Genomic DNA, 23,889 nt, shown 5'->3' with positions numbered 1-23,889 from the left:
TGTACAGTGACAAATTTCACAAATGAACTCACCAAAACGCGTAAAAATCTTTAAGCCGTCGGTATAGAACCTGCAGCACCATTTTCGTTATGGCGACGGCGAGAGAAAATGTCGGGGCGGCCATTGTGTTCCCATACGGAATTTGCAATAGTAAGCATATTTTTGGCCGCATTGACGTCTCTTTGCCATATTATACCACAGGTTTTGCAGGCCTTGGTACCATAGACGCTGGAGCCGTCCGAAATTCGTACTTCTTTCATTTCGACACCATTACAATTGTTACAAACCTACGAAAATGACATTACTTCTAACGAAAGGGCACTTGATTTGGCAATTTGGGATCCACCTTTGAGGTTTTAAACTCACACTATTCGATGGCGATGCTTTTTTCGCTTCTAACCTTCTCTTTTTGCCCTTCTATTTAGCTTGCTCTGTTTCGTATTCATCTTTTCCGGACTTTCGTTTCTTGGCTAGAAAAGCGTATGAACAGAATATCAGTGAAAATGAACAGGAAATATTACCTCTTCAGCCATCTGTTACCATTATATTCTGGACACAAGTATGAGCCCTTATGGACATGTCCTTCCCGTCCGCAAGCAAAACATGTTTCTAGGAAATTAATGGTTCAACGATTCTGTTTGAGTGCATAAACGAATAGTAAACGAAATACAGCAAGCATGAACTGACTTTCTCTATTTTCTTGCTGCTTTTTCTTCAACTTTGCTACAAGGTAAACTTTTGCTTCTCTTGACGACAAGATAAAAAAACTACTCAAAAGATATAAACACTCAGTTACAAACAAAATATGTACAGTACAGTCGTTGTGAGTAGCTCGTGATGAGATCTTATTTTAATCTACCTGATTATACACTGTTAACACTTCTTTAATAATTCTTTAAAGAAAATAACGAGATTCTATGAAAAAGAGGAAAAGGTATCAACGAAACTGAAACTTTTTGTTAGAAGGTTATTTGGACAACAAAGAAGTTTTGACAACAAAAACAATCTATACAGATTTCTTCGGACGTGCTAAATTTTGACACCAAATCAAGACACGTTTATTTATCACTTCATCACTGACAACAAACAGGCGTTTTTAAGTTAATTTATACAATCACCTATTGTTATTGCTTTCTTTAAGGCGAAAATGACACTAAAGTGACATGATTTTGGATCAAGAGAGATGCTGAGCAGTCAATGAGAATACAGTATTGTGAGTCATTTACATAGAATTCTACTGGACAACCAGCCCACATGGAAGCTAAGGAGAATGTGCGTAATTCTTCTGGGCCGATCAAACAACGAAACTTACTGTAACAAATGCGTACAGAAAGGAGGGGGCCTCAGATGTTTACTACAAATGTCCAAATGTAAAAAGTAACTGGTCCAAAAATAATAACTTAAATTTTCTGAATCAAATCAATCAAAATATCCAATTTTGTGTACAAAAAAGTCTAAGTTAAAACCGAAAATACTGAGTAAACAAGTCCAATGTCAACTACTGAGAGCAGCCGATATATCCGATGGCGTTTGAGTTGGCTTCCTGGAGGCCACCGAACCTATTGCTTTAAACATCCCTCGTCATTACTTACAAAGTTCCACGCTATCTCCTGTTTAAACGTGCACCACCGCCTACGACTCCCCACATCAGTCTGTGATCCCATATTCTATGTCCTCAGCCGTCTTCCTACACATCCGATCAACAACCCATCCCAAATACAAAACTGGCATTTTCTATGGCCAGCACTTTGTCACATTTTGTTTGAACTCGACTACTTACACCACTCTCAAGAGCCGCCTACAACTCCTCGGTTAGGGCATCTATTGCTCGACTGGTTACCCTCTTCCCCTCCCACAATCCTTTAGTACATAATCCTTTTTACCCTTGAGCCCTAAGGGGTTTTTAGATTCTTTTCAGCCTTTGGAGCTGTCCCGGGCAATTTAGATAAGCTTAATATCTCGTGTCCATTGGGCTTTAAAAAAATTAATATTATGTAATAAAATCTATGTTTAAACGTAGTAAGTAAGTTTACAGATCCAGTACCGACGCCTTGCTATATCAATTACTCGTAAATTAGATTGCCGCGGTCCTCGCATTTGTCAACCAAATTGATTGCGTTTGGGCCTCGCTTAGGCCTCCATAAAAATGACACCTTTCTGCAGTTCAAGTGTTTTTACAGTATTATAGCATGGATACATTGTATTTAAACAATATTGAAATTCCTAAATACTTTTATAGGTAAAAACAATTGTTTATTTTTCTTGCTTTAAGCAGGTAAAAAGCTATTGGGACACGCTTTTTGAAGATATAATAGACAAAAAACAACAACAACAGAATCCAATGGGCCTCTTAAACCTTTTCAAAGCAAATCTTACCTCCTGTAAACACTTTGCTGCCAATTCGCAACTAATTGCTTCATGTAACCAAATAGAGTATCGATCTTTTTATCGACAATCGAAGTGTCAATTCATTGAACCCTTTGGTTGCCTTTTGCACTTTTCTGACGTTAGGTCAGCAAAATCTCATCAGCATTGACCAAAGGGACGACCCAATCGGCACAAAACTGTACTTACTACTATGACTTACCCACGAGGTCAGTTAGCGGGAAGGGAGGAAATTCGTATTTCTTAGTCTGTATTCTTATGTCTGAATAACTAATTCAAGCGATGAATGAATTCTACTGGAATTTTATAAGACACTCGAATGCAGAATAAAGGATATGATTGGCTTTTCAGAACAAAAAATATAAAAAACTTTATTTACTGTATATCCTCCTTGCCTCCTACCCTCCTCGCTCACCAACCACTTACCAATCGTGGATTGAAATCCGTTGACCGATCATTTGTTGATCACTATATGAACTGGATCTCTTGTTCCATGGCGCTAAACCCCCTCAACCAGAGCCTCTTCTTGATTCACCAAATACAATGGTTGACTCCCCGTTTTCCTCCAACCTTGCTTAAACCTTTTTTATCCTTGACACTCGAAGGGTTTCTTTAGTGTTACATTATATAATCATCTGGATTTGCCCGCATTGGTGTTTGAAATCGAAAGTGATAAAAACTCTCTGAACGTATTTGAGTACCTTATAAGTCCATCGCCTCATGGATGTCTAAGCGTTCTATCACTTGTTACCTACAGCAGCAAAATGTAACTGTTGCAATACAATTCTTTATTGATTTATCACTATTATTATTTACCAATAACCGAGCAAAAGCATAATGCAACTATAACCTATTCGTGATCAAGGTTTTACGAAAGTAAAAAGCTACTTTGTCCCTCTTTCATAGCTATGATCAATTTTTGAAACATAATCTCCTTCGTAGTATAAGCAGGCATTTTGAGGTAATTAGCACATGTCATAACAGAGGGTAAGTAATCGTCAGGTGTTAAAGGTGCCTCAGGTATTTTTCGAACTACAGTAAATGTCGGTCGAAGCGCTCTCCAGCCCCCAATAGGCAATCGTGGAGAACCAGTAGTGAACTGTAAAAATTGTCGTCTCTCTATGTTATTAAATTCTGAAAGGATCTCCAGAAGGTATCGGACAGGCTCACTCTCTTTTGTAAAGCCATGGTCAGCTCGAATGGTATCTGATAATGTAGAAAAGCTCCAATCGACATTATCTTGACCGTTGCCGCCAAATAAAGAGACCAATTCAGCGGAGGTCAACAGTTTAAGATCCTCAATAGGGAATAATCCATTGAAACCCTCTATGAAGGCTTTCACTTGCTCAGAAATACCCGATCCAGCAATAGCATCCAGCAGTAGTTCGATATATTCTTCTACATTATATATGGTCACGGGGATGTCGGCACCTCCAGGTTTTAGTTCAAATGTAGCGTCACCAACTAGAGTGAAATCCAAGCACATATCATCTATTTTGGCTCCATTGATCTCAATATTTTTGATAGACGATAACTTCTCTTCAATTGAAGTTTTAATGACATCGTCATAAATCTCCCGTTTTCTGTCAGCATAAGCACGTAAAGAACGAATCGACTTGGCCAATTGCGGGTCAATATCCTAGATGTAGATGTGTAAGTAAGTCTTCCATTATTTCTTATATCATGACTATCTATCTACAAACTCGAATGCTTACCATTAAAAGTTCTTCGGAGGGCTCAACATTATGCAGAACAACTTTAAAGAAGGCTGGGCTGAAGGGTATATCGATAATTCTAAAATCCAGTAAACCTTTGGCAACGAACTGTCCTAATGTCTTGAATAAAGAGATGATTTTTCTCGAAGATTTACCAATATTTTTGGAAATCGTCTTGGGAAATAGACCAAATGGGGCATCTACATAATTACCACTATTGCCGGCAACAGAAGCAGAAGACCCACGCCACATATTCAATGAGCGTTTAGTAAATTCTTTAGAACAACAAGCGTAAAATTCCAACGTAGGGCCTAAACCTGTGCCTTCTTCACCCATATATTCAAATTCAAGTATACTAGGAGAGCTGCCAAACATATCCATCACCTTTATAGCGGATTCAAGAATATGGGAACGTGCAATACGAACTTTTTGTCTTTCCATACGTCCTAAGACAAGCTGTTGCTCATCGTTGATACTACGATTATGGTGATGATTTTGACTATTTTGATTACGCATTTGAAGACTTTGCCATCGAGCAATCAAACGGGCATAACCAAAGGAAGTACTTTGAATGAAAAGATACCGAGTTTCAAAGGGAAATAGAAAAGGAGTTTGATGCATTAACCAGTAAATCCAGCTGGGTAGACAAGAGCTGGCCACGATTAAAGGTTCTTCTAATTGACGATTAGCTTTGGCCGTCAGCTTTCTGTTGATAAAATCTTCCGCTATAATAGCATCTGTTTGCTTCTCTTCAACAACAGAAGAAATAGCTTTTAATAGATAAAGCACTTGGAAGCAAATATTCGAGTCTTCTCCTTTCTGTTGTAATTCTTTTGGTTGAGGGATCTTAGCAGAATGTAGGTAATCATGGCGCACGCTCTTGCTTTGATTGGTATGATGATTGCTCTTTTCTGAGTGAGACGAAAGTTCCCAATAACGTTCGTAAGTGATGGGATGTGATACGGTCCAAATGTTACGGATATCACTTGTTGCTGCTGCAGTATCAAGATTACCATGTTGTTCCTGATTCTTAGCCTTTTTTTCCATTGCAGAATGATGTACGGCAGCATATACAGTTGATTCATTGGATATAGGCATATTGTCAACAGTGAACCGTATTTTCCATTCACCTTCTTTTTTAACACTTTTTTCCTGAATATTATTTTCTTTCTTTTGGTGTTGGTTTTTCCGCCTACTGCTTCCATGGCTTGTAGAAACATTATTGTCGCTTTCTGATTTTTTCAAAGTTGTATCCTCAGTACTCCCCTTCTTATCGACTATTATTGTTTCCCTCATCAATGTATCTCCCTCAAGCTCAGGATCAACATCCATATCATCATCTGATTCGTCGTAGTTCTCCATTTCTGAATGTTCCTGACTATTTTCTTCTCTCTCGCTACTGCTTCCATCATCAGCACGTAATAAGCTGGAAGTTTGTATACGAGCTAAAAGATATTCTTCAAGTATTTTGAAGGTAGCCACGGCATGAGTTGACACCATCAGTTGCTTATATATACCAGGAATATGTGCACCAACACCTGTAAGTCTTAACCTAAGTTGTTTGGCCAGCATACTTGTAGGATTCCGCAAATTGTCACTCGAAGTAGTGTCGAGGGGTGTCACTACATCAAATGACTCAGACCGACTCAAAATTTCTTGTAAACGTATAACTAACTTTTTCAAAGATGAGGATTGTGTATTGTGATCGATATCGGGGTTCTCTATGAAAACAGTTTTAAAAAGTTGTGTGCGTTCCTCTAAAAGCAACGACTGCTCGTTATCTTTTGTTGTCGTCAAATAGCTCAAAAGGGCTTGCAGAAGCCCAGTATTGATCAATTCAAAGCTACTTATGCCCATATTTGACGCTTGAAGATATCGAGAAAGTGATCTCAAACTTTCCTCGGCTTGTGCTGCTGTAGATTTCCTCAACAGGTCTTTTGTGAATTGCGAGATTTCCACAAAGCTATTACTAGTAGACACAACATCGCCGCTTACTTGCTCTGTTTTGATATAATGTTCAACGAAGTATTGAGCCAATAAAATGATATATTTACGAGTAGAACCACGACCTACTCCTTTCTCATTATCAGATATATGATATTGATGATGGTGACTATGGCGACTTGAAGATTTGGCGTGAAAAGATGAAGAGCGCTGTTGTTGCTGTAACAGTTGTTGAGTACGAATAAGAAAACTATTTAATTTTTTACGTTGTTTTTCTTGCTTTCGAGTGGTTGAAGAAACCGATGTACTCGTTGCTGTCTTTTGGCATTCTCTAAACTCTTGATCTTTTTCGTCGTCTGTCACCGTCTCAATCCCCTCGGTTCCTCCTTGAACATCAGTTGTGGCAGTGGCCTCATCACTTTCATCGTAATCTAGCCGCATCGACTGGAAAAAGTCATCTTCATAATTGGTTTTTTTCACAGTGCTATTATTACTATTTCTTGATTGAGATGAAGAAGCCAACTCTGGGTGTGCTATTTCTTCCTCTTTTCGTTGCTGTTTGCCGTCATTAACAACAAGTGGCAATTTGGAGATAGCAACAATCTCATGTATCACACCCTCACGTTCGAATGAAGTGCGATAAATGTCTGGTAATTTCCTGATTAGAATTTCTGCTTGGTAAAGAGCATCGACAACCAGTACAGGATGTTCCTGGCGAACAAGAACTCCGGATAAAAAGCTAGATAAGCCTACACCAGTAAGCACAGTTTGGAGTGTATTGCCTTCTGAGTAATGAAGTAATTTAACGAGTGTATGAGTGACCAGTTGACGTACACGTAAATTAACAGTCGATGAGTACATGTCCAAAATTAATGGAATTAGAACAATATCCATTTTCAACATAGCATGCTGATCCTCTTGTAACCATTTTACACGAGGATCATCGCTTATTGTAGTTGCTGTATCTTTCTGCTCATTATCATTGGCTGTTGTTGCTAAGGACATAGACCGTGTTGTCATATGGCTGCTTGTGGACGACGAGAAAGGTGTAGGTTGTTGTTGTTTAAAGCGTTTTGAACTGAACAAGTCATCTTTTGGTAAAGGCGGTAATAAATCAACAATAATCTTCATTATCAAAGGTACTGAATCACGCCATTTGGAGTCTAAAGTTATATGTTGTTGGGATGTCGCCGCTAAGCTGACATATTTCAAATCTGGAAGAGTGGCTGAGCCGATCAAAATCTGATAGAAACTGTCAATGATACCAAGTTGAAGTAATTCAAAACTTAATTGTGGCGAAGCTTTGGAGATGGCACGGAAGATACGTAATAAATCTTGAAAAGTGCCAGGATGAACAGCATTTGTATTACCGGGAACGGGCAATAATTTGCACAATATTTTCAATAAATCGTTACTGATAGCACGTTCAAAGGAGGCGCGGTGGCTGCGATAACCTTCAGCAATTCTCACCCAGCAAAGACAAGTTAATTCAATAATGGATCTATCAGAGTGAGCAATGGTGTTCATCAGAATGGGAACCACTTCTATAACTTGAGAAAATGACTCTAAATCAAGGCCACGCATACAATTGGAGGCTGTTCGTAGAGCTGTACGTTGTGCATGTATATTGAAGAAATCAAAATACATAAGAGTTGCAGTCAAGCCGCCCTCATGAACTACAGCTCTAGGTAACTGAACCGAGATTTTCTCAAGAGCCTACACACAGATAAACAGAATATAAATATCAGAAACAAGTAAGAAATTCTCTACCAGCATATGGTATATTTACGAAGAGAGCTTGTTCGGCTAAATCAATATACTGAATTGATTTCAACTTTTGACAAAGTACATGGACAGCACCATGGGACGCAATACTGGTAACAGAAGTAGGCATTGCTTCTATAAGATTTGAAATACAACGACAAGCTAACAACATGACTTCTGGATTGCCTCCGACTAACCCTTCACTCATGGCTAAAGCCAACAGCATATCTTGATCCATATCACCCTCTTGTTGCATTAATGTAATATCATCAACTACTGGGCCCTTCATAATCCTAACCAACTCTTTCGCAAACGCATCGATTGAGAAATAACCCGGTAAACTGTCCTCACTACTTATTGATAAGATTTCAGCTAATTCTTGCAAAGCAACCAATTGCACGGTGGGGTCGTCATTACTGTTCCTCAACTCATTCAATATATGCTTGAATCGTCCAAAATCCGAAGATAAAAATCCGCCCGAACCATTACTACCAAATATACCTTGCATTTGCATACCCAAAACTCTCCTCACCCGAGCACGCTCTTCCTCACTATCTAACTCATCATCGTCTTCATCTTCCACATCATCATCGTTAAATTCTTCCTCGTTATTATGTTCTCTATCGTTCTTCTGGTTATCCTCATCATCATCATTGTTTGTGTTGTTTATTTCTGTTTCCTCCATCTTATACTTTTTACTGGTTGAGCCTTTACTCTTCTCCTTTTCCATTAGCTGCTGTTTGTTAACGGAACTGCTAATCACAAAAGAGAATTTAGTGTTAGGTAGTAGCCTTCCAATGTATATACGCAAAAGATCTTTACTTGGGGACTGATGCTACTTCTTCTTTTTGTTTTCCTTTCGAATTCATTCTTTTTCTTTTTTTAGTTAGATCTTGTTCTATGGCCGACTGATTTATTCTTCTTTTTTGTGCTCTTTATCGGAAAGAGAGCAAATAAAAATGATATAAAGAAAAGAGAGAAACAGAAGCAAGATGAAAAAGAGTTAAGAAACGGAGAAATTGTTAGTCCTGATTTAGGTTAATTTTTTTCTGTGTGCCTGTTTTAGATTTACTTTTTTGATGATGTCTTGGTATCGGTAGCAGAAGGAGAGGTGTCGTTTTGATTATTTCTTAAACTGTATCTTCTACTGTTGCTAGTGGTAGTGTTTTGACTGCTATTTTTGCCAGTGGTCGTAGTAACTGTGTCGTCAGAACTTCCCTTATTGCTGCGATTACTATTATGAAGTTTTCGTACGGTATTCCTCCTTTTCGGTGTTGCTGATTTATTTGAGTGGCTATTATCGTCGTTTGAAGTTTCTGCTTGTTGTTTAATTCTTCTTTTAGTGGTAACTTTAGACTTGGGCTCCATAAGGTTGGGATGATTCCAAGTTATTCGCTTTTAAGAACCTTGTTTTCCGTTGCTCGTCTTCCTCGTTTGCGTCCTTCCTTAAAGGGTTGATAAATTTGCTTATAAAACTGCTTCCTTTTATAAGTGTCTGTGCCTTTTATCTATTTGAAGCAAAAAAAAAAAAAAGAAAAAAAAAGAGAGAATAGAAAAAGGCAAATGCGTTTGCAAATGCGGATACTGATTCTGTATAATCGTTGGTTGTGCTGATTAACGATACGCTTCCTGACTATGGGTTTTGAAATCAAATTGTGCTGTAAACGAAGGGAAGTAAAAGAGGTTATCAAAGATATAATTAATATCTGAAAGAGAAAGTAGGAAAGAGTCAGACATCGTTTGCATTTGCACAGTCTCTACTTTTACTGATTGAGCACTGGCGATGATAATTGCTGTTTAAGCAGCGGCCGGAAATTGAAGTCCGTCTACCGACATGTTTAATTTTGTGATACTTACACTATCTTTAGTCAAAAGGCCTGAGAGGATTTAATTTTGTGATCAAACCTTTGCAAATACAGTTTATATTTGGACAACACAAACATAATTTTTAGACAATATATATATTATGTTTAAACGGAATTCAATATGATAGTAGACCGTTAAGAGTAAATGTTAGACAGTTTGCACAACACTAGAAAGTGCAAGCTTTCGTTAAACTGGGTTCGTTCCAGCGATGTTGAAGGTAGGGGAGTCTTTTATTTTTGGTCGCATAAACTATTTCGGTCTTCCCAACTTCTTCCAAATTCTTCCAAATGGCACTACTGATCTTCATCATGTTCTTTGAGGCGTTAATGTCTCGGTTCCACAGTATATGACAAGTCTTGCAAACAAGTATACTGTAGGTCTGGACGCCTTTCAACCTTTCCAAAGTATCGTTGAAACAGCACGAGCATATTCAAGATGTCTTGAATTCATCGATTTCTAGTACTAGCAGATCTCCGGCTACTTCGCGTCGCTTAAGCGCACGCCACAAAACACCTACCGTTCTGCATCGGTGACTCTTCAGTACAACGTTGTCCTTACCAAACATGCTATTACGATGAGAGGCACTTTTTTTATATCACCCACATTGAAGGGTTCCGATTTCCATTTGGCGTTTGATGCACTAATATAAAAAGCATGCTACTTCCTATAAGTGGTTGATGAATATCGTTTATGAACTTTACCTGTCTTTCGTCTTCAATTCCACCCTAATTTCTGATGTCTCTTCTTTCATACTCTTTTTCTCTGCTACTCCTTTCTTCTTTTTTTTTTTTGCGTCGTTTTTTTAAAGCCATCCTGCCATTATCCTTCTTCTTTGCGACCTTGTTTTGTTCTTCTCTCTTCTTCAATCTGGCATCCAGATTATACTTTGTACTGCCATTGATAATCATGTTTACCATTTTGTCGGCAGCACGTTTCCTTCCTTGGTACAAATGGAATCGATCTTCGGCAGTGCCATCACCGTAGAAGAAAACAAGTCTTCCAAGTGTTGTAGGATGTATGTTGCATAACAGCGATATTGGGCACTAGAGCCTCTCTTGGCAGTTGGCATATTGCTTTCGATGCCCTTGATTTTACCCGCTTTCTTCTTCTCTAGCTTTGCAGAGTACCTGGTGCTACCAGTCATGTGATAGTACTCTTTGGTAGAGCATCTTCGCACTTGGTGCTTTTCATCGTCCAGCCCTATCGCTGCTGTGAGACGTCTTTTCTCCCAGGGATCAATCAAGCAGGGCCTGTAACCAGCTTCGATTTCGGCTAAATCAAAGTCCTTTAAAGTCAACCGATGGTTTTCGATGGTCTTCTCTTCTTTTGCTTTCCCTTTCTTACTGAAAATGAAATCGACAGTGAAGCCATCTGAACGGACACAATATTACGGAATAATGTTTCCAGGCTTGTCTTGAGGTCATTTAAACTACTGCCATAAAAAACGAAAGTCAATATATACCAAAGACAGTATTTCAGCCCAAACTGTTTCCGTTTACCTTTTAATTCCCATCGTTTTGAAGCTGAACACTTGGTGAAACTTCTCGAGTTGATTCAAATAGCCTTTAGGGGGCGTACCAGGAAACAAGAATGGGACGAGCGAATTGATGCTTATCGTAATGAAACGCCAATGGAGCGAAGGGAAAGGGAAAGGGAAGAAGCGCTTGGGTAAATGGTAACCTACGGACATCATAAGCTGCATGTTCGTCATTTCCTTTTCATACGAGGATTGGATGTGCCATAAGGCTTTAATAAACTTGGTGGGATCGGATGATAAGGAAAGTAGTGTAACCTGCTGCATCGACCTACTTCATGTTTTATGGATAATAACAAAAATACTCACAATTAGAAAGGTAGAAATTGAAATTAGAATAGTAGAAAGGAGACCCACAACAAACATGTTTTGTAGCTTATAGGTTGAATATTTAAGCATTCGCTTCTCGAAAAGCTCAACAATGGAGTAAGTATATGAAACGCTTATTTCCTTGGCAGCTTCTTTGAGACAATGACTATAACCTTTGGTGAAGCCATGACTAATTACTATTGTCGGATGCTTTTGCTTAAAGTCATCAAAATAAATTTTGATGCTGTCGTTCAACGCCTTCTTGTGAGTAAACTTTTACCCATAACGAGTTGCTCAATGGAATACCAAAATTGCTGTGTGAAGACTTCTCAAGGAATGTCATTCTTGTTATGAACAAGATAGGCATTGACGAATAGTTGGCAGCGGAACACTATAGCTGTAATGTCCTTGCAGCACGAAATGACCTTTTCCTTGAACTTTTCACGAAACTGTGACAAAGCAGCACGGTCGATAGGAAGATTCGTTACAAAAATAGTAGGATTATAACCAAGGACTGATGAAATGGCCTCCTCCTTTGATTGTATGTGATTAGGACTAAGAGGCGAACGAGAATAACCATGGTTATCATTCCCACAACTTGGACACTCTACAGCTTGTGATGCCATTTTCGTCTTCTTCACTGCCTTTTTCTCTGCTTTATTACTGGTGCTCTGTTTTTCTCTTCTTATTGCGACTCCCAACTACGAGTATGAGATGGTCTGTTACTCGGTTTGTGTGACTAAAAGCAGGTCGATGCTCAACTTACCATCGTCAGCGGATACAGCTTTATGATAATGCATTTCGGGTGGCTTTTATTGAAGTGACCCATTTCATCACAGTCGTTACATTTAGTATGGTCTGAATAAGTGCACAACAAGGTTAATAATGTCCCAAACAACACATTGTATTGTGGTTTGCCTTTACCGAACGGAATTTTCGTTCTTGGTGTACTTTTCTTTCACTGAATTGATTTTATTCTCGATAATACTCTTACACAAGCGTATAGAGGTAGCGCCGAGCGAGAGGTTATAAAGAGGAAAAAGAAGAAAAGAAGAAGAAAGTTGAAGAAGTTGAAAGATAAATATGTCTAGTAGATTTAACAACATAAGCTCTCGTTTGACAACATTTATTACAACAAGATGATTTACGCGTTTAATGGCACGTTTAAAATACGCAGACATTGGAAAGTTGATTCGATGCTATGCAGATATCTTTGCTGCGTAAGGCAGCAAGCACCATTCGAACTCAAAACTGTTCAATTAAAACTTCTTACATGGTTCACATGCGATACAGACTGGAGACTGAATCATCGCTAGAAAATGAAAGAAACCTAATGGATAAACACGATATAGAAGGGTTTTTTGTAGTCATGGACAATTGTAGAGTTTACCATTGTAAATTTGTTGTAGAGGGTATAAATAAGCGTGGATACAAGCTTTTATTCATGCCTTCTTACTCGTATTTTTGAACCTTATTGAGAATGCTGATCAAGGATTAAAAGTAATATCTAACGCAATTCGTTGCAGATGGGTTATGAATTATCGCTTCAAATTCAGAAAGCGTACGAGACAATTATGCCTGATGATTGCCTGGGCTGGACTAGGCATGCAGAAACACTCTGCAAAAATACTTACAGAAAGAACATGGCCTTATGAACTGGAAGTTATACGCAATTGTTCCAATAAAATTGTAAGTAAATTTAAAATTAAAATGCAAGTTGCCCAAATATTGGAAGTCGTTTAAAACGAACGTTATAACACTGTAACAAATCTTTTATTTTTGGCAAATATGCAATGCATCTGGAACTTGGGCAATGTAGAGGATCAATTGATGTAAACAGATATTTTGATAGGTATAGTTTTCTTTTTTCCACGGGAGAGCACATGGAATCTTTGAAGCTGAGCCATAAATATCAGCAGAGTGAACCCCCTTTTTCTGAAATTACTGAAATTGGAAAATTTGATAAATGCGATTATGGTAAAGTAGTATTTAATTCTCCCCAGCTAAAAATTGAAAAAAAAAATTTGAAAATACCAAGGTATTTACCGTGTATGATTCATGCGGGTCTTACTGATGACGAGACAAGAAAAATATATAGCACGCAATGACTTGCAGAAATAAGATTCTCAGCTTAGATCTGCCTACACCAGGCAAACACGTCTTCACTGATATTTGTTCAATTACTTTTTTCCAAAGAATCTGGATTGAACCGAAGAATACTGTAGCCGTAAAGCTAATAGGCCTAACACTTAAATAATTATGCTGCTATCGCTTGACATACCTCCCCGTCGTGCATTAGTCCCATGATAATGTATTTATAACATTGAGAACCCCTTTTTTTTTAAAAAAAACAAAACAAAAAAAAACCCTTTTTTTTTCCATCCGCTGAGGAAATCTTGTAAATATAAGTGTTAGTACTATTTATATAAAAAAGTAATGTGGCTAATAAGAGTTTAAGCTTTAAAGATATCAGCGTCATAAGCGACTAACAGTTACCTACAACTACAGCAAAAGAAAAAAAAATAACTTGCAAAAAGCGCACTGATCGAGAATTCTATAAGATCTGACGTGTTTGATGAGATAACAACTACAATACTCAAATACGTACAACCAGGTAGAGAATACAATCTACCGCGGTCTGTACAAGTATATAACAAGATAGAGCCTGAAGTATAAACAATGACACGTGACGCAACTAAACCTGAAATCAATGACTAACACACTCGTCCCCACGATAATATAAATTCTCATCAGTAATGAATCTTTCTTTTCCTTCTTCTCCTTCTACTTCATTTGAAGAACAATAAAGACACTAAAGTTCATAGTTATCGACTTATAAGCGTTATCAATTTTTCAATAAGCAAACACCACAAAATCTCAGGCAGCAAAACTAACAAAATCAGACCATGAATCATCAAGAAGCTATTACTTGCATCGAAAACAATTTCGAGCCGTTTAGGGAAGTCAAATTTTTGAAGGAGCTAAACCTACAAAGTGTTAAGGCTGCTAAGGATATATCTAAAAAAGCGGACAGAAATATATTACAAAGAAAGAATGCCCGAGCTTATCAAATGGGTAAGAAATGTTCGGAAGTACAAATACATTGCAAATAAAACCATTTTTATACACGCTGATACTCCTCAATACTTAACTCTTTCTTGTTGAATAAAAAGTACTTCAGCGAAGTTGTATTAGTACAAGGTGACCCACAAGTCGATTCTCGCTTCCCAAAAGCTCCTACGCGCTCAAGAAGAAAAAGAGTTTTATGAAGAGTTGTTTGAGATCGGGGCGGAAGAAAAAAGAGAGCATAACGAGGAGAGTGAAGAAGAAGAAGTAGGAGAAGAGAAGTTAGACACTTGTGTTTTTGATGAGAAAAAGATGTAGATCAAACTTCTTGACCATGAAGCCGGAAAGTAAATGGTACCTCTCAACTGGAAAATGTGTGGAAGATGAGCTATTTGCACTCGGAATGCAGTGCCAGCATGATCACCCTTCCCATTCATCCATCATCGTTGCAAGAGATAACAATTACAAGACATGTAAAGTATTTTCTCCCAGCTGAACTCGACGAGATCAAAGCTTTTAAACAGAAAAATTACCCGTAATGCCATCGAAGCTGCGTAATTATATCAACTTCCTCATTAAGAACAGCATCCAAGAGTTGAGAACCCAAATCTTTCAAACTCAAGAGTTTGATCAAGAATATAGCCACATAATTCGCATGATCTTGATTGGGTCCAATTTACTATCTATGCTTTACTAAGAGAGTGCGAGTCTGGCAGCTTAGAGAAGGATCACAGCGAAGCCTGTTATATAGCCCACGTCTGGCATTTTGTTGATACAGTGTTCAACGGTGAAGACAAAATCACTATTCTGAAATGTTCCAAAGATTCAACCAAAAAAGAAAGAAGATGGGGGGAAAGAAAATTTCTAATAGAGGACGGATTCAAAACGCCAAAGGTAATCGAATCAGCAACGAAATTAAGGCTCGTTCTGCCACTGGGTCGATGTAGATCCAAAAAAACAACGCAAGAGTTGTTGCTAAAGCCGAGAACTCTGCAAAGATGGTATAAGACTTGAATATACGACCCAGAGTTACTTTTTGACTATCAGCCGACCGAAGATCATCGAGCCAAAAGGAGAACTAGCAGAGGCAACGAAAAAGGTGGTGTCTGACTTTTACTTCAAACAGCTCACATCTACAATGGATCAATTGATGGAACAACTGAATACTAGTTTCGTTGATTTGACTTTCTAAAAGAACGTTATATCGTTACATGGCTGATCTGTGTCTTTGTTCTTTAAAGCGTGTTCGCATGAAGCCCGAAGACAGAAACCCCATTGAGCAAATCCAACAAAAGAAAAGAATGGGTGATAGCTGCTCAGGATATGAGTGTAGATTACATGACTAATTGCATATTTATTGACGAAGCTGGTCTGCTAATTTGAGAAGAAACCAAGGATGGGCATCGATTTGAGAAACTTCTATCGTGAAAGTAAAGACGGCTAGGACTAACTCTATTTCTATTTTAGGCGCTGTTTATTAAAAAGTCTGTTCCTCCTCCAAGTTCCAAGAAACAAAAGCTAGCAGAAATTACTGAGAAACAAACGAAAGGTACAAATACTACATATTATAAGAACTTCATCAGCTATATTTTTGTAGTTCCCTAAGATGAAAGGGTGTGTCTTGATTATGTATAATGCGCCTATACATACGAACAAGATAATCAGAGCTGTAATTGAAGAGCGTAGTTGTATACATATTTTTCTTCCACCATTCCGGACTAAACCCCATTGAACAGTCTTGGCCGGTCGTTAAGAGTAAAGTGAAAAGAGAATTTGTTCTCAAAAAAGACGGGCTTCCTAAAGTAATTACTACTGCTGGTTTTAGCCTCTTCTTTCGAGGGATTTGCTTGACATTCTGTTAAACGTTTTGCTGACTGTTTAGCAAGCCATCCCATCCAATAAACCAGTATTATACTACATATATGAATTCGACAACTTTTTCTAATGGTTATGAGACACTTTTTATTTTCAGAGTGCCACACACTCTATTTTTTTGATGCGTCAATATTTCTTCAAAATATGCGACAACTTAAATTTTGTTAATGCGACATCATTTTGACAAACACTGTATCTTTTAGTTGCCAAATCTGAAGAAGTAGCATCACCATTTTCGTTAAGGCGATTTTGGTCGAAAGGATCGGGTTGACTATGACCACGCCAATGGAAGCTGCGATATGAAGCATATTTTGCGGCATTCACATTGCGCTGCTACAGTATCGTAGACAAACCTTTTTTCTTGCTATACTTCTTCCAGACAATTGTTGCAGACCTAGAAATAACGGAAGCTGTATCCTTAGTATTACATATTGGCTTGACTGATGCAAATTGCCTGTTACCGACCTTTGATGTCTTAAGTTCTTCAACTTAAATTCTTCTTTATTCCAATGTCACTTTTCCATATCTTTTGAGGTAACCTGAAACAGAGTCATCATATACTGCAAATAAAAACGTCAAGAGGCGCAAACTATAAAATCAACGGCTGCAAATATAACGGAAAATTCTGTATCTAACTATAAACTTCATATAATTGATGTTATGGGTAATTATCCACTACCATATTTCAAAGATAAGCGATAGCAATACCCGGAAACAATGGCAGCCTTAATGGCTTCAAAGTCGGGACTTATTTCTTGAATTCTCTATACTGTTTGCACATAATCTTCACAAAGCTCTGTACCCTACCTTTTCATAACAGCTTTATACCTTGGCACTAGCAGAATCTTACCTAAAAATAATTCCAAAACCTAAGCAAAGGAAAAAGACAGGTGAGGCAGGATGATGCAAAAAAAAAAAAAAAAAAAAAAAAAAAAAAAAAAAAGGCCCAAAAAAGACAGAAAAAACGACCTACATACGGAAGGCCTCATGAGATTAATTTTGTAAGATGGAAAGCAATTGTTTGAGCTTCGTTATTATTTGTGACTTCAGATACTGATTCCAAGAATATAGATCAATTGACATTTCGCAGGTTTATCGGAATCAACTTGAGAAGGCAAAGGCGCAGATGGAGTAGGAATAAGATAGAGCTTTCTATTGCGCATACAGTGTTCGAAGTTTAATAAGTGCGGTAGGAGTTGCCCTAAGGCAAAAAGATTAAGACGGTCAAACACAGGGCCTTGCAGGTATTATACATTCCAACTATAATATTGTAAGGAAGACTATCAAGAGGAGTTATTCAGCAAACAAAAGGCATATTCACCCTAACTTTTTATTTGTCCATCCTATTCCGGTTGTAGATAGTATTTGCAATGCTTTCTGATATGTATAAATGGTTAACAATCAACACTATTTATTAATTAATAATAGTTACTCTTGTTCTGTGTCTTCATTTAGATCATACCATGAATGCATATAAATGATAAAAGCAGATACAAATGTAACACTTCAAAACCAAGTAACTACAATAAATTATATATAATAGTCTATTCACAAGAAATAATTGTTCACAGATGACGAGTTATCGGCCGAGGTAATTCCAAAAACCTCTCGCAGTTCCATATAGGCAATCATGAAAATTTTGAATATTTCGAAATAGTTCCCTAAAACTCCAAAAACCGATCTGCTTCATTCTTTTGTTTCTTTCCTGTTGATCATGAACCAAATCGAGAAAACCTTTGGTCACAGCTTTGTTTAAACGCTCTGCTAATGTGGAATCATATACAGTATACGCGCCATTAAAATTATCCAGATCAATAACGATTCGCCCTTTGATGGGAACAATGGTTTTGTTTCGATTGATATATGCAATCAAAGGACGGACCATTGCACTATTCACATAGCTTATGTCTGGTATCTTCAAAGGCACAACTCCTTTGACATCCTTAAACCGTACATCTATATCTAAAACAACATTTTTCTCCTTTCCAATTTTGTGTTCTTCGATAGTTTTCTCATCTCCCTCTTTGTCATTATCTCTCACACGACTTTCGCCTATAATATAATGCTTTTGATTTCTTCCAATGCCTATAATTACACTCTTGGGTAAACTTTTTCGAGCAAATTCAAAAAATATCTGCACAAAGCTTGGATGCTTCCTGCTAATATTCTGATCGTTGGGTATATAGATATCTGCACAAAAATCGACTGTACCAGAAGTTATCCATTGCGGTGGGCCATCTCCGAATCGATGAATATGGTCAACGCTAACGCTTTCTATTCGTAATCTCGATTTTCGCCTGTATCCCTTGTTATTCATACCATCATCCAGTAAAAGCCCGAACGCTTGATTTTCTCCTCCAACCAAAACACCTGCAGGGTTCACCTTTTTGTTATTGAAAGGATAATACATAGCTAGACTGGGTGTATTGTCTTTGTTGCTTTCTAGATCAGAAAATTCAAAAACGCTTTTTTCCGTCAATGGAGTATGTATACTGAAAAGGCTAGAATCTATCGATCCGATAATTGAATCAGCACATAGAAAGTCGTAAAGTAGCCATTGCTTCCTCAACCGACTGAGATGGGCGTAGATAACAGATAGAGGAAAAGGTCGGAAGCCTTTTGGCATAAACACAATAACGGATAGATCTTCCAAGCTCAACCGATCTATTTCGAAATCACCGGGTATATGACTTTTACGAACAGCTTCTGCATCCCAATTCGAATGCTTGTTCCATCCTGAACGTCTATTATCAATGATTCCGCGTACTCCTCTCACATCTGCACTTTTGATGATACCTTTCCCTTCCAACAGACGTAACAGACTAACTTCTACTTCAATTGTATCCACAGTCAGATCAAACCAGGGTACTCTTACGAGACGTTTCAAAGCCGCAGGAGTCTTTTCATCTTCATCAAGCTCAATATTGGCGAGCAAATCACCTTGTATAATAGTGGGCTCTTTTTCTTGTTGATACAGTTGAAATTTACGTTGCTCGGAGCGAGGCATAGAAACAACATGTACGTTTGAGAGCCGTATTTTTCCGTCTTTCCAATTCGGAGTAGCAGATTCGAATGTTATAATTGCTTGTGAACTATTTGTCAACAATGTTCCCATCTTGTTCGTAAACCAATCTACCAAATGATATATACGGGACGAAGGTAAACTCTCCATAACAACATACAGTTTTTATTCTTCTCTAGTCTAGCTTTCTTTTACCTTCAAACTGCAACGAATTGGCTGCCCATAGACTGAAACTTATAAAGCTTGTTGTACCAATAAAAATCCATAAGGTATTGCCTAGCAGCAACCAAGAAATAACTGCTGAAATGTCGTCCCAGTTGAAAGGCCTCATTTGCTTCATGAGAGGGTACTTAATTCTGATCTTCAATCGTTCCAAAAACCCACGCGCTTGCAGGAGTAATTCGTATTTGTTGGGACGTTTTGGTAAGTGAGGTAGATGTATACGCCGCTTGTTCACAGCTGCTATATTACTGTTATAAAAAGTTTGTTTATGGTGGGGTATATACTTTTGTCTAATTGTCATGATTCGCTTTGGGCCTATTGAGCTCCTTAAGTTAAGCTTTTGCTGTATTCTTATTAGCGAAGAATATTTCTGAGCAAAATTAAAGCTGTCTTTGTCGCCATATTTTGATAATTGAAGGTGATTTTGTGTATGATTGCAACATCGAAGTAACTTAATATTTTTAAAGTTCTTGAAAAAGTATGAAGACATACTTCAAGAAATCGCTTGCTGATGAAATTCCTTCAGTGTTTGTAATTTCGCAGCAAAACCTTATGATTAATTTAAGAGAAGAATGAGTAACGTGGATTAGATTTCATACAAAAGTTTGCTCATGTTTTGGAGCACGCCTATATTTATGCGGAAATCATGATGTGATTATTTTGTCGTGGAGTTCGTAACTTAGCCTTTTTTATCTGATTCGATAATCTTGAAAAAATTCACCGTTGCCACCACGCCATTATGCTGTTTTCAATTTAAGCCAAGCACAATCTCTGTTCAACACAAATACATTTGGATTTGACTCTTGCTTGAGTTGCCTTTATTTATCGACTATGAAGTCACCATCTTTCTTGCTCTTTTCAAAAAGATAAGAATTCCGCAGAAAACACAAATACTTTTCTTAATGATACCAATAATCAAAATTGCTAAATAGTAGATGACAGAAGCATTGCTAATCCAATAGGAACAGCTCAATATAAGTTGTTTACTTCGTCAATAAATAGCGATTTCTTCAGAATTAATCTTACAAACGTGTGTGCTGTATTTGAGAATTGAAAGCCCTTGCAACAATGCATTTGATTAAATACAATAAAACTATGGTTACAGAGCTGAGTAGAACGTTTTGCTGTACTTTGAACGCTATAGAAAAGTTAATCACGACCTTTTCACATCATTCTGTAGACGGCCAGCAAAAATATCATAGTTATGTTAATTTCCATAAAATAGATTCTTTGTCGTATTTGAGGGTAGATGAATAAAAACTATCAGATTATAATTTACTTTGTTCAGGGTAAAGATGAAGTATACAATATTGCAGACCAGAAAATAAACAGAAACTGCATAAATTTCAATATTTGAGTACGAATTAAGTGTTGTGTTTAGTTGACAGCATCCTATGAGATGTGAAGAACTCTTATACAAATTATACGATATCGCTATACCTCATTACTGCTGAAGTAATAAAAGGAGAATAGGAGACGAATAAGAATAAGTGATGATTCTTATACGACATTAACTACCTCATGTAAGGTTAAACAGGTTGTCCTTTAGGATATATAGTTTACTTATTTTACTATAATACTTTACTATATGACATTGGCTGTATAGTACAATCAATCTACGGACGTGCAGGATACATTGATTCTGTGATATTCGCTGATTTCAACTAAGATCAACAATAAAGAATAGCACGAGAGAAATAAATACGAAAGCTTAACGGAAACCAAACCACCGTCTTTATTTCTCCTTATAAAAACAAACTAAAGAAAAAGAAAAGACAACTAAAATTACTGCTATTAATAAAGACTTATTGCGTTTGCTGTCTACGAAATGATTGTATCGGGATCTATAGCCGACACTGATGTATTATGGTCAGATAATACTCAGTGAATCAGAGGTTTCCGTAAAAGAATAGGTCTTCCCTTTAAGTGGATAATTACTCGTCCATCCCAGAGCGGATTGATTTGTAATGTGCTATCCTGGCAGATCCAGGGTGATCATGCAGCTACATCTATAATCCAATATCTATCGGCCACCAGTTGTGTAGCTCAGACACTGTGGGAATGACTATAGATGTTAGCTAGGAAGAGATATTCGTGTGTGGTGTTCTTTTGATTGCATGAACAGTTATTGTATTAATAAAGAGTGATTGAGCCTTTTTATCTCCAACCATACTTTATTTCCAGAGCAGGGAGCAGTACCGTGACCTACTATGTTCTGGTTGTTGAATCAATATATCCTACGAGTACATATACCAATCCTGCTATATACCTAAACGTCATATAGCCATAGATAATCTAAGTAAAGTATATTTCATAAAGATAACCTATTCAAATTTTATGTGAGGTAGCTAATCTCACATAAGAATTATCCTTAATCCATATTCTTTTCTTATCTTATCTTTATTTGTTATACATTTGATCTAAGGTTCAAATGTATGTAATCGAACACACCGCTTACCAAACGGGAACGAAGATATGAGCAGTATTCATATCTGAGATCAAGTTTTATTTTACATTTCGTTGGACGTTTTGAGTGATTTACTCATATAATATTGCCATCGTGCCTCAAATACGACATTGCCGCCCCCGTTAGACGGTTGTTGATCTGAAAAGATGCAACTTAGCGTCGATGAGAATAGTAGATGAGTAGATGGGAAAGCAGTAAGATGGTTTAAATGAGTTTGTTGTAGACAAATGCAATTGGCAGGTTGTCAAAATGTGTGACGTATTGCAATTGTGCAAATGGAATACCAAAAATAAAATAAAATTGTAGGGTTCATTGTTGGTTTTGTACTGTTTTTGTTTTTACTTAATTTCACTAGTGAAAGACATTAGAAGTACATTACAGAAGTGATTGATTACCTGCGGAAGCGAGTTTTGTCAATGGCAGGTTCAAATGTGCGCATAGAACGACCACGAGGACTGCGACGAAAAGCTTTATGAGCAGGATTATTCGCTACCACTTTTGTACGGCGAGTGGGACGTTTAAAAGATTTCTGTTGTTGTTGAAGAGGAATGGGAGAATTGGGTACATCCGTGATCGCATCAGCAAATTGCTCAACATGTTCAATCAACGGGCCATTCTTTGTCAATTCAACCGTGGAGAAATCATGTTCACCAGACATTAACTGGTTTAATAGTACAGAATCTTGTTTAGGCACGCTACCTTTAACATGACGCCAATATTCCACAATGGATTGTGGATCAGTGAAGTTTTCAGCAGTAATCCATGTATCGTCTTCAGGACCGTAATTCTTCCAATATTCACGTTTTCCTGGAGAGCCCCGATGACCAACAATGTTGTCGAAATAGATCTCATCCTGCGAAACAAGTGCATCTTGCGAAACCAACTTTAATTCAGATGGTAAATAATCGCGAGAGGAGGCAACACCCATTTCATCACGGAGAGTGTAATTACCAGCCTCAGTTTTCCGAATGATTTCATATGGACCTTCATATTGAGGTGTAAGAGATTTCTGAATGCCTTTCTTTTGAACCACAACATAACTACCGACTGGGAAATCAATCAAACGATGCTTTTTGTCAAACTGACCTTTCATCATTGTGTTGTATATCTCAGTACGTTCTTTGATTGCGGAAAAGACTACATCTGACATGTATTGTATACGTTGCAGAAGTTCATCATTCGACATGAGTTCAATGTTATCGTTCGAGTCATGGAGTAATGGATACTCATTGGACATTTTACGAGCGAACATCAGGTTAAAAGGGCTAGTAAGTAAACGTTTGGATATTTTACAATTGAGCATCAATTGTACAAAATTGATCATCATATCCCAATTGTCTTCAGAATTGCTAAGGATTAGTTTAGAGAGCAATGTCTTTGTGTTTTGAACGGCACGTTCAGCTCCACCATTGATTTGAGCATAGTAAGCTGTACTCAAACGTTTGTCAATTTTCATAGCCTCACATAGAGTATTGAGGATCTGATTTTTCCATTCAGTGCCATTGTCAGAGTGAATGATACGAGGATAACCGACAAGTGAAAAGATGGAAATGAGTTCTTCAGCCACGGTTTTAGCAGACTTATCACAAATGGGACGTAGAATAAGAAAGCGAGTAGCGACATCGATGAGAACCAGAATATATGTGTTGCCGTTGGTTGTGATGGGAAAAGGACCGCATAAATCCATTTGATAGTGCCATCCTGGGGTATAACAGTAAAT

At 37.6% G+C, this 23,889-nt stretch overlaps 7 protein-coding genes across 7 annotated transcripts; 2 read left to right on the top strand and 5 right to left on the bottom strand.

Annotated features, from left to right (window-relative positions):
* Positions 1–34: 34 nt before the first annotated feature.
* Positions 35–302, bottom strand: BDF20DRAFT_880820 (uncharacterized protein). The gene has a single exon (XM_053081642.1). The coding sequence runs from the start codon at positions 258–260 to the stop codon at positions 51–53; it is 210 nt and encodes a 69-aa protein (XP_052933839.1). The 5' UTR covers positions 261–302; the 3' UTR covers positions 35–50.
* A 2,825-nt stretch (positions 303–3,127) lies between these two features.
* On the bottom strand, positions 3,128–8,776 carry BDF20DRAFT_630803 (uncharacterized protein). The gene is made up of 4 exons (XM_053075914.1): positions 8,631–8,776; positions 7,834–8,563; positions 4,101–7,760; positions 3,128–4,024 (listed from the first exon to the last, which is right to left on the bottom strand). The coding sequence occupies exons 1-4, from the start codon at positions 8,675–8,677 to the stop codon at positions 3,254–3,256; spliced, it is 5,208 nt and encodes a 1,735-aa protein (XP_052933838.1). The 5' UTR covers positions 8,678–8,776; the 3' UTR covers positions 3,128–3,253.
* A 1,286-nt stretch (positions 8,777–10,062) lies between these two features.
* On the top strand, positions 10,063–10,705 carry BDF20DRAFT_880809 (uncharacterized protein; the record flags this gene model as incomplete). Its single annotated transcript, XM_053081641.1, has 2 exons — positions 10,063–10,247; positions 10,376–10,705. A coding segment is annotated over one exon (219 nt), but the record flags the coding sequence as incomplete, so codon positions are not given.
* Positions 10,706–10,828: 123 nt separating this feature from the next.
* BDF20DRAFT_880805 (uncharacterized protein) lies at positions 10,829–11,364 on the bottom strand (the record flags this gene model as incomplete). Its single annotated transcript, XM_053081640.1, has 3 exons — positions 10,829–11,045; positions 11,066–11,103; positions 11,174–11,364. Coding segments are annotated over 3 exons (446 nt in total), but the record flags the coding sequence as incomplete, so codon positions are not given.
* Positions 11,365–11,565: 201 nt separating this feature from the next.
* On the bottom strand, positions 11,566–12,387 carry BDF20DRAFT_945342 (uncharacterized protein). Its single transcript, XM_053084841.1, has one exon. The coding sequence runs from the start codon at positions 12,141–12,143 to the stop codon at positions 11,847–11,849; it is 297 nt and encodes a 98-aa protein (XP_052933835.1). The 5' UTR covers positions 12,144–12,387; the 3' UTR covers positions 11,566–11,846.
* Positions 12,388–14,272: 1,885 nt separating this feature from the next.
* BDF20DRAFT_989197 (uncharacterized protein) lies at positions 14,273–16,188 on the top strand (the record flags this gene model as incomplete). Its single annotated transcript, XM_053085291.1, has 6 exons — positions 14,273–14,592; positions 14,713–14,864; positions 14,902–15,061; positions 15,226–15,477; positions 15,531–15,584; positions 16,051–16,188. The coding sequence occupies exons 1-6, from the start codon at positions 14,572–14,574 to the stop codon at positions 16,186–16,188; spliced, it is 777 nt and encodes a 258-aa protein (XP_052933834.1). The 5' UTR covers positions 14,273–14,571.
* Positions 16,189–18,037: 1,849 nt separating this feature from the next.
* Positions 18,038–19,820, bottom strand: BDF20DRAFT_906902 (mitochondrial distribution and morphology protein family 31/32; the record flags this gene model as incomplete). The annotated part of the gene is made up of 2 exons (XM_053083317.1): positions 18,038–19,590; positions 19,676–19,820. 2 exons carry the CDS (start codon positions 19,818–19,820, stop codon positions 18,038–18,040), a joined length of 1,698 nt encoding a protein of 565 aa, XP_052933833.1.
* Positions 19,821–23,889: the final 4,069 nt, after the last annotated feature.

The sequence above is a fragment of the Mycotypha africana genome, assembly GCF_025528875.1.
Source record: "Mycotypha africana strain NRRL 2978 chromosome Unknown BDF20scaffold_8, whole genome shotgun sequence".
In the NCBI taxonomy this organism is placed as follows: domain Eukaryota; kingdom Fungi; phylum Mucoromycota; class Mucoromycetes; order Mucorales; family Mycotyphaceae; genus Mycotypha; species Mycotypha africana.
Note: the sequence above shows the minus strand (reverse complement) of the source record. Positions and strands in the feature narration are given on the sequence as shown.